The sequence below is a fragment of the Morone saxatilis genome, unplaced genomic scaffold (assembly GCF_004916995.1).
Source record: "Morone saxatilis isolate NCDOM2014 unplaced genomic scaffold, NCSU_SB_2.0 Contig21, whole genome shotgun sequence".
Lineage (NCBI taxonomy): Eukaryota > Metazoa > Chordata > Actinopteri > Moronidae > Morone > Morone saxatilis.
Window position 1 is genome coordinate 9,312,412 of NW_023339774.1, and position 10,229 is coordinate 9,322,640.

At 40.3% G+C, this 10,229-nt stretch overlaps 3 protein-coding genes across 9 annotated transcripts in view; 1 reads left to right on the forward strand and 2 right to left on the reverse strand.

Moving 5' to 3' along the window:
* hook3 (hook microtubule-tethering protein 3) overlaps positions 1 to 1,903 on the reverse strand; it is a 25,410-nt gene extending 23,507 nt beyond the window's left edge. For all 3 annotated transcript variants that reach the window (XM_035667808.1, XM_035667809.1, XM_035667807.1), the window contains exon 1: positions 1,721 to 1,903. In XM_035667808.1, coding sequence (XP_035523701.1) covers positions 1,721 to 1,777 — 57 coding nt within the window. In that variant the 5' untranslated portion in view covers positions 1,778 to 1,903. The remainder of the gene's footprint in view (positions 1 to 1,720) is intronic.
* Positions 1,904 to 2,228: 325 nt separating this feature from the next.
* On the reverse strand, positions 2,229 to 9,192 carry rnf170 (ring finger protein 170). 4 transcript variants are annotated; one of them, XM_035667814.1, is made up of 7 exons: positions 9,053 to 9,192; positions 7,728 to 7,891; positions 7,087 to 7,165; positions 6,344 to 6,458; positions 5,980 to 6,053; positions 5,636 to 5,767; positions 2,229 to 5,306 (listed from the first exon to the last, which is right to left on the reverse strand). In XM_035667814.1, the coding sequence occupies exons 2-7, from the start codon at positions 7,865 to 7,867 to the stop codon at positions 5,037 to 5,039; spliced, it is 810 nt and encodes a 269-aa protein (XP_035523707.1). In that variant the 5' UTR covers positions 7,868 to 7,891; positions 9,053 to 9,192; the 3' UTR covers positions 2,229 to 5,036. The 4 variants fall into 4 exon arrangements, with proteins under 4 accessions (XP_035523707.1, XP_035523708.1, XP_035523709.1 ...); XM_035667815.1 differs by having other exon boundaries at positions 9,049 to 9,188; XM_035667816.1 differs by lacking the exon at positions 9,053 to 9,192 and adding an exon at positions 8,649 to 8,802.
* gpn3 (GPN-loop GTPase 3) overlaps positions 9,059 to 10,229 on the forward strand; it is a 3,606-nt gene continuing 2,435 nt past the window's right edge. The window contains exons 1-3 of one of the 2 annotated variants that reach the window (XM_035667811.1): positions 9,061 to 9,191; positions 9,701 to 9,896; positions 10,047 to 10,155. In XM_035667811.1, coding sequence (XP_035523704.1) covers positions 9,849 to 9,896; positions 10,047 to 10,155 — 157 coding nt within the window. In that variant the 5' untranslated portion in view covers positions 9,061 to 9,191; positions 9,701 to 9,848. Of the gene's footprint in view, positions 9,192 to 9,700; positions 9,897 to 10,046; positions 10,156 to 10,229 lie in introns of both variants that reach the window. The other variant, XM_035667810.1, reaches the window with a different exon arrangement.

A 10,229-nucleotide genomic window follows, 5' to 3' on the forward strand; every position in this document is an offset into this window, starting at 1 on the left:
AACAGACAATAAAATATAAAAATATAAAATATAAAAAATGCTCGCCGTTCATGACCCAATAGACTACAATTGTTAACACAACTGACTTACCGTCGTACTGTGGCTTCTGATAAGTCTGTTAATAACATACTAATTAGTCAATTCAAGCTTTGTGTTTCTCAGTAGCCCTTCAATCAAAACCACTCAGCCTTCCTATTACACTGACCCAAGCAGAAACAGTTTCAGAGATATATTAACTACTACTTCAAGAGGAGCTACAGCCTCACACATTTTAGTAACAAGCAGTCACACTGTGATGTGACTTCACGGTCAACAGGTATGTGAGGAATGTTTGCCTGCCACATCATTACTAGGAACAAGAAAGGCCATTCTAGGTTGTCATACATGAGCCCAGCTATGACAACAAAAGGTGGAGGCGACAGATACAGAGTGCAGATTGGACGTGGATGCGTGTGAATTGATTTTACGTTGTTTTCACAGTGAAAATATAAATATTCACGTGAAACACATCAGCTCTGAAAGACCCATTTCTCAATTTCACAAAAGGGAATCCACAAATTGATTTCGAGCACGCTGTGAGGAAGCACATGACCAAGCAGAAGCAGGGTCACTTGCTTGTACTGAGCTCCACTTTAACAGCAACAGATGCATGTTTTCACTATACACCACTGACGTAAATGTCAGTAGTGTATAGTAAATATATGAAAACACACATCTATGCATGCACAGTTTCCAACCGATGCCATCTCAACCAGTCCCTTCAAAACTCTGTTTCTACATCCAGAGTCATGCTTTGTGATGCAAGCTGAGGCATGATATGTATGTATTCAGTTGTTTCCCTTTCATTGCCTCAAAGTACATTACAGTTAAGACAGTTTGAGCTTTAGTCAAACACTGACAGTCTATCAGCTTGGTTATCATATTCAATCTCTGCTTTGGACTAACTATTGAATCAAAGCACCAACAGTCAACCCCACAACATGAGCACATTTAAGATGTCCAGCTAAAAATATATCAGCTGTAGTCACATAGCTGCATTTCAACAATGTAAACATACACCGATGGGTAACATGTGATCCTACAATCTGATGCCTTGTTCCTCTCGGTAGCTTAACGTTAGAGATCTGTCTCAGGCTTTGACTGGAGCGGTTTACAGTATCGTTAAAACTACAAGCTCGGGGAAAGCTAAGTAAGCTACCCTGTATGAGACATCTTTAGACCAGAAAGAGGAATGGGGAAGGGAAAGGGAAAGCGGACATAATGATACACTGGACAACAATGACAGGAATTCAGACTCAAAGCAGACACCGAGCTGTAACGGTACAACCTCAACCCAGAGGAAAAAGCCTGCGTTAAAAAGCGTTGAACCACAACAAGGCCAGCGTCTGTCGTTTGATCCGATCCCCTTACAACATACGACCGACCGCTAGGAAAGTTGAGCCAGCTAAATACCCGATCGCAGAGACAGGACCAAAATTATAGTCTTGGCTGGGTAGGTGGTTTGCTGGCGGCTAGCAGGCAACACATCAGCAGCTAACGCAGCTAACAGCTGGCCTGCATACGTAACCACTGTAGCACCGTGTCATTTTCCCCTACCCTGCTAACGTTAGCCCAGCTAGCTCATCGGGCTAGCTTTAGCCTCGTACGCTAGCACCGCCGGCGCCGGATAACTGTCTGTCAGCGCAAAAGAAGCCCAGAAACCTCACATTTTAAGACCTACCCATGTCAAGAGGCTTTCACAGAGCTCCATTCGATCCAGTGTCTCCGATGTACTCATCGTTAGCTAACGTAGAGCGACTTTGTGTGGTGAACAGAGCCTGAAGTTAACAGTCGGCTTCATGTACTCCAGAGGTCTCTCGCTCTCTGCTGCTCCTCAGTCTGTCGGCCAATAGTCGGGTTCGCTGCCTCACTACTCCGGCGTCTGCCAGAGGAGGGCTGGGTGGGCGGAGTCTGCACCGCACATAAAGGAAAACTCCCACTATTAAACAAAAACAATCTTGTGGAACATTAATGTCATGTAAAACGCGTGGATGACATTTAGACAAATATGAAGCTGCGCTTTAAAGTGGCATATACTGCTACGTTCAAGGGCTGACAAACAAACAGACGAACAGGGCTGGATTGACCTGCTGATTTACCATTTCTGTTTTATAGTGCTTGAACGGTACATAAAAACAAACAACTGTATTATTATCATTCATTTATCAAATACAAAGTAGGCTAATTGCCACGCAGTCATCTTGGGACATTCAGGGCCACACACCCCAGGAGAAAGAAAAGATGTGGGCAAAAAATAACTTAAAAGTCACCTGTTATGTTTCTGACATTATAGTAATTTAGGGAAGTGGTTCCCAACCTATGGTAGCAGGTTAAATTAAAGGGGTCATAAGATGATTACCAGCATAGGAAAGCACAAAATATATTTAGCATACACAAAATTACATTTCTGTTGTACTTGTGCCTCTCCAGGACTCTAAAGTGTATTAAAATATAACACGGTATAAAACAATTACTTTGGTAAAAGAGGTCACTGCAGGCAGACATACATAACAGGTGACACATATCATATGTAGACACTGCATCATTTGAAAAGACAAACAAAAAGGTTGGGAACAACTTATTGAGCGCATTCTTCCTTCAGCCATGTGATTTCACAGCACGGTCGATTTGACATTTGGAGAGGGCAATTTGCTCCCGAAACAAGACAAACACATTGGCAAGCAACATGTGACTACATTTATACCTCATGTAGGGGTAATTGCAAAAGTTTAATAAATGAACTCAAAAACAATCCCACTGACTTTCAGCTAAAATGGAAGCAGACTATAGTACGAAGAGGTGTCTCATCTACACCCCTTCACTGAACATGCACCTGATTCATTCCTATTTTATTTTAATCATCTATTCTATTTATATTTTAAGTTATTCTGTGAATTTAATTATCTTTTTCTGCGTATAGCATAAAGGAACTACTAACTTTAATTTAGTTTTACAGCCTTGTCTTGTATAATGCTGAATACATTTTCTTGATTCCTTGATCTTGAGAAAGGCGGAGACAGTGAAATAGGGAACGCAACATAAATGACTTGTATATTGTAGGTGTCAGCTTGTATGAAGATCCTGGTATCATATTACATATTTACTAAATGTATTTTGAGGTGTTTGATGTCATAAATCACTTGTGTTGTAAATTCAGATGCAGGCTGCACCAAAGCACTGACTCTTCCAGCAGCTGCAGTATTTTCCCACCAGAGTAAAACTCCCACCTAACCGGTTCCCAGCTATAGAACAGCAGAAGCATTTACAGCACTGTTTGGCTATCAAAAACAAAAGGGTGGTGGCTGCTTGAACACCCCAGAGACAAGGGAAAACGCTAATTAGTAAGAACAGTGAAAAGGTATGACGCAGGTTTGCATGTGCCACACCTTAAAAAAAAAACATTCCAAGAGGCAACTGATGGTCTCTTTTTTTGGTGATCTGTGGGAAGCTGTCAATCACACTGAGTGAATTTTACAGTTGACCGTTGATCCACCACATGAGCCTCAACCCTCAACTACTATTAACGAACACCAAGGCCAATGCTAGCTCAGCAAATAGAGCCCCAGGAAAGCAAATGGTCTGGATACAGTTTCAGTTACCACTCTGGAGCCGCCATTTTTTTAGCCTGGAGGGTCGGGACCCCCCTTGGACTCACAGTAACTTTAGGAACAGGAACAGAAATAACAGTTCTATTTTTATAGATTTAAAATATTATCTACTCTTGATGATTGTCTCAATTAATCTATCAATGTTTTTTCTCATCTGATAAAATAAACCCCAACATTTGATATTTCCCTTTGGCTGGACTGGTCAACACAAGCTAGGGAAGTCCATATTTACTGTGCACTAGCATAGGAACTCAATCATTCATTTTACATCCATCTAGTCCCAGAGAAAAGGTTAGTGCTCCAAGTAAGTATACACCATTTGCAAAATATAAACAAAAGTAACTGCCACATACCACACAACATGCTAACTTCATTTTTTAAATATTGATTATTTTGCTTTTTATTTACTTACAGATTTAAACCAATGTTCCAATGTTCCATGCTTTAAGATGTTCATAGAGTCATTCACCCACTGACTCTTGAACCCGATTAAGACTGTGAGATCTGCACAGGAGACAAACATCCAAACCGAGAATTGTCTTTAGAGTGACATGGTAAACTTTGAAATGGTAAGTTAACATTCATAACTTGGGCGAGTCTTTGACACCTTCCTTTTACAATCCTCTTTTATATGTTGAATTAAAATCTGCCGGTTCAGAAGTTATTATTGCAACAAACAGGTTGTCCTGTGCGTCACCACTTCACATGAAAGCATGCAGAAAGGTTCAGATTTAATCAATACTTGTAAACAGTTAGAGGCATGAAAATCTGTGTTTTTCAAGTCATTAAGAATTATGCATAGTCACAGGTTACTTATATTAAGTGCATCATCACTTTAATTGACCAAACAGGCTGTGATAGCCACAGTAAGATGGTTCTAACACAAATTTGTCTGACAGTCAACGATCCAGATGCAGACAAGACACTGCCATCAATATGGTACATTCAAGATTACATATATTATACAACTGTCTGCATTATGATGATTTGCACATTAACCAAATGACTGACTTTTGGCAATGCTGTTATAGAATCGGCCGGTCGCGATGTTAGGTGTCCAGTTAGGGCTGTCTCTCAGCGATTTCCCTGTCTGGTTCAAAGTTGACATTTACAACTTCACAGCCATTCTTATGCTGTATTGTTGTGTGCCTCGACTTCATTCGACCTCTGAGCCATTGATGGTGAATTATATATACGGAGTCAACATTCAGAGTTCAACCTTTTGCTAGCCCCTCTGCAGTGAGGTAACATCCCAGGCTTCAAAGTGAACCAGCATTATTGATCAACTGTCCTTTGAGCATTTGTTCAGCCTTTACACGTCCACCTCAGATACTGCCTCACGCTGAGCCTGATGTGAGTGAGCTGAGGCCTCCTTTTATGAGTGAGCCCCTAGCCATTCAGTCTCTGTGTGACCACCTCTCTGTACATGATAGAGATGTACACAAAGAGAAGCAGGATCACAAAAAAATCGTCCATGAATCCCAGGAGGCCGAAGAGTGCCTCGGGGAGGATGTCGAGCGGCGAGGCCAGGTAGGTGAGCGCACCAACTAGGCAGAGGAGAATTCGAATCCTGAACATCCAGAAGAGGCCGCCCACAGAAAACATCTCCCTAAAGGCATGACGAAGCAGGGTGGGCACATCTCGCAGTCTATCCATAAACTGAAAGAACAGAGGAGGGAAGATATTATGAAAAAGTCTGTTCTAAATATACTTTATAATGCACTGCACTAGTCAGTACCTCATTTGCATACTTGTATCTTTTACCAACAGTGCTACAGATTCGACACAGTTTGGAGGGACATTGAAAAGAAAAGGCTCAAAAGTATAGTATCTGATACTGTTTTGAACATTTATAAGATTGAAAATGTCTCTTGTAGAATCATCAATCTATTTTTATTTAAATAATCTTTGCTAATCACACATAAGCCAAGCTAACCTGTAAGTACTTCAGTCTAAACATGTACAGTATCTGGCTGTAGTATACTCACAGATCTCGGCTGGCCTGAGAACCTGCGGTTATAATCGTTAATGTCTCTTAATATGAGGACAGGTTCTGCCTCGCCATCCTGGACACTCTGAGGAGCGGCATGCTCATGAAATAGTGGGAAGAGCAACGTTACCTGGGCAAGGGGGAAAAAAAACAAATCATACATGATACAGACACAATACAGAATTGTATGGTGTCCATCACCCTCATTTTGTGGCTGTGATTCTGACAATAACCTACAGCAAACAATTATTAGCACCAGTAAACAGCAGCTACCTTTGGGCATGGCATGGAAAAAACTATTCTACATCCAATATTCATTCGTTCATTAACATTTAGTCTCACCATTTGTCTGCAGATGGGGCAGTTAATAGCACCCAGCCAGGTGCCATACCTCCAGTAAGCTATAATGCAGGAGCCTATTCAGAGAAAGACAGCACTTTACCACATGAACACAGCACAAGTACAAATAAAAGAACTACTAACTCTTAAATTATGCTTTGATTATTTTGATTTTTGTTCTATATTCTACATTCTGATTACTGTGTATCATCTAAAGCCAAGCCATGTCAGCAGACAACATACTCAAGATGGGTATATAGGAGGATAAATATGTCTCTAGCAGTGACAAGCATCGCCACCTTTTCTCTCAGTTTGATAACGTAATAGTTTGTTTTCCTCAGTGTGTACAGAATCTGTACAGTCTTACCGCAGAAAAGGTGTCCACAATTGGTTTCCACAGGCAGAACAGCCTGCTGTAAACACACAGGACAAGACATGTCCGTGTAATACTGCTGCCTGGCCTCCGCCTGAGTATTTTCATCCTGACAGAAAGAAATCAAACACATTAAAGTCTCATTCACATATCAAAGTTTAAGTAATAAATCCCATAGCAGACCATTTTGAAATTAACACAAATGTACGGCAAACGTATAAAACTGAACTTTTGTGTTACTCCTGGTTGTTTGACTTTGCAGCTTACTTCCCAAACTTTATACTATTTTCTAGCCCAAATATGTAAAACATGTTTCAAAACTAAATACATTTGTATACAATTACAGAAAAATAAGTATTATTTTCAAGATTTCTTCCTTGTTATAAGATACTGATGAGATAGCTTAATAAAACGTTTGGTTCAGAAGTATGAAAGGGTTAATAGCACCCAAATTACAATAGGATTCTCAGACTTTAACTGAATCTATAGTTTTTGATACTTTTGCAGGCATTTGAAAACAATTATCTTCTATCGTTTGACATATGTTAGGTAATGTCCATTGTCAATGGTGCTGAAGGTGCAATTCTTACAACAATTATATGTCTAATTATGAATTCACTCAAAAAAAGAAGGAAAAAGAATAGTAACAATTGAAACTGATTTTGTGTATTTTTGTATGTTATCTTTGCCAACCATATTTGGTCAGAATGGCTGGAATTTACAATGTGCCTGTGTACCTGCTCTGTTTGGAGCTGTTGTCGGACCGCTCGAACATGCTCCTGATTCTCCGGATGAATGTTCTGCTCATCTGGTCTGCTAGGTCAAAAGAGAGACATTATGCATCAAAATATTCCTGTGCTGAAATATGAGTGTATGAGCGCACTCACACAAGTTATGCAAACTGACAAATAACGTTTTTCTCAAATTGTTAATGTGGCAACTTATTTGGAAAGCTAATTAAAAAAACAGCAAGAAAAGTTTGCTTGGTTTCATCATAATACTAAATCTAAATTTCCATTTATATCACACAGGGCCTGGCAGCAGCCAACGGAAGAAATGGCAGAGAGAGGAGGAGAGGAGATGCAAAACTAAACTTGCAAAACAGGCTACTTTCATTTAAGCATAGAAAGATTTATAATACCAAGCAGTGCCTACAGGCAAACTAACTGTGGAGACAGGTTCTCAAATTTAAGACTGAGCAAGCAGTAAAACTTTAGTGTTCAGTGGAATATATTACATAAGGCAAATTGTACTAGATTGAACCAGAATTGTATGAATCACCTTCTACGGAAAAGTTAATTCCATTCGAATGAGTTTCTCCAAAAGTTAAGAGTAATTCTCCACTTGACACAAATATCCTCCTGAATTTGCTGCCTACCTGCAGAGCAGAGTGAGGAGGCCTGCAAGGAAGGTGATGCTGAGCACCACAACAAACAAGACCTGGTTGCTGACACCCTCAATGAGGGTGTCCTCATCTTGGATCATGTAGTCCAAGTCCCCACATTGATTGTCCTCCATCGCCCACACTCATAGCCTACAACACTAGAAAACAAAGAGGCAAAAGAGAGGTTAGAATTTCACTGGATTGTTCTGATCCTGAACTTCTCTACAGAAAGTAAAAGACAACTTTCTACATTAGTAAACTACTGAATTATTACTACATTTCTTTCTCATTAGTAGTAGTAGAAACATTCATTATTCTATAAATACAGACTGGTATTTATAGTCTACAAATTATGTAAATATTGGCTCTTGTCAGTATTTAGAGGGATAGCTTTAAATATTTTTTGTTTTTTTAAATAACCTGAATCATCATGCTCCTGTTAAATACAACTTAGAAAATACTTTTGATACATTTGATTTTCCACTAGCAGAACTTTTCTCACACCAATGTACCAAAACAATGATGTCAAACAGAAAGCTCATCACTTGGGTACCAGTTTTCCATGTTGACAATGAGAGAATTCAAAATGAACTCATGTAAAACATTAGTATAATAACTGAACCCCATGCAGGAACTAAAGCTAATCTGACTGAAGTGATACCAGTCCATATCCCCAGTGAGAGCCAAGTAATGTAATGTCTAACTTATTCAAATGTATAAAACGAGTGGCATTTTCAGTATTGAGCTACAAACCTACAATCATTACAGTCATTGTTGACATTAACTGGATAAAACATTAGCGAGTCTTCAGCCACTGTTGTTGTTAGAAACTCTAACAAAGTAGCTAACACGGGTAGACAATTAACATTAGTCAAATGTCCAAAAGTACAGTCTAATACCAAGATTATAGAATACCTCGGAGGCCATTGCTGCCATAAGCTTACAATTAACTTGCTGCTCCCAACACTGCTAGCTTAGTTTAGCCTCGGCGTAGAGTCGCCTTGCTAATAACGCAACACCGCTGTAATAATAAATACATGTACGGACACCGCTGACGTTGACAGGCGACGTTATGTCGTTTCAGTTTCGGAAGCTCCTCCGCCGCAGGACAGTGGACAGAGTTACTGAACACCGAGAAAAGACAAATCCGAGCTCAACCGAGCCATAATCGCTCGTAGCTAAACCATAAACTTAGCTACCATTTTAACCTGGTTCAACAAGACGGTTTTGGAGTCTGGCCGCTTTAAATGGGCACAATGGAGCAAATGAACTACAACATAGCAACTACAAGACACAGTATGACGAGTGATCTCACCTACCAACAATACGTCCACCTTTCTCTCAAGGCTCCACTTGTCAGCTCCATTCACTCCCTGCAGTGTCGACACATTGTTCTCTCCAGCGATGGCAGATTGTACAGTCAGAAGAACGCGTCGGGGGCGAGCAGCAGCATCGTTGGTGAATTATGAACTGCTTTTGCATCAGTTTTATATTTGTTGTGTGTAGCTAGCTGTTTGTTGCTCCTTCTGCTCCTGCTTCTTCTTCTTCTTCTTCTTTTTCTTTGGATTTGAATGGTGGTTGGCTAACGAGCTTATAGGTGCGTTACCGCCACCTGCTGGACTGGAGTGGAGCAGTGGATTGGCAGGAAGAATAATAATGATTTATTATATATTTAATAATTAAAAAAATCACTTTCAGCTATAAAAGTATTTTTGAAATACCTTTGTATTAATCCTGTTGCTCTTAAGTAATTAATACGATTTCATACTTTCCATAATGTCTTTCCAAGCAACGTAATACTGTGTTTCCCATCATCCAGTACTGCTATTAATTCCCTTATTTCTTCGTTATATCTTCTGCCGTCTATTAGTACGTTTGACAGATTACGGTTTATTACAGTAAATGCATAATCCAGTAGGGAGTGTTGGATTCAATGTGTGCTTAATTGTAGTTCTCACTCTGACCAGTAGGTGGCAGTAGCGGGGCCCTACAGCCGCTGTGAATGTCCCCCAGGAACAAGAAGAAGAAGTACTAGAGCATCAGTACATACAACAAAGCTAAGTGAGCTAAATTAACCAACTTAATTTTACCGCAGCACTTTTTTATTGAGGCGAAATGCCTCGTTACGCACAGTTAGTGATGGGCCCGGCGGGTAGCGGTAAGGTGAGTTATCAGTCGATCCGTTATACGTGCTCAAATACCTTGTTATGCTATTCGGCTAAAGCGCTAAGCTAAGGCATGAGGTTGCCACCCAAATAGACCAAGTTCAGGTTACAACCGGCCCTTTATTTGTGTATTGTTTTTCCATTTCAGAGTACCTACTGCTCCACCATGGTCCAGCATTCACAGTCCATAAACCGCTCCGTTCAGGTGGTCAACCTGGACCCAGCAGCCGAGCACTTTGAATATCCTGTCATGGCAGGTGAATACAGCATGTTTTCAGGTCACAAAAGTGTGTTTACGTCTAGTTACAACAAGTAAACATTGGCCTGACTC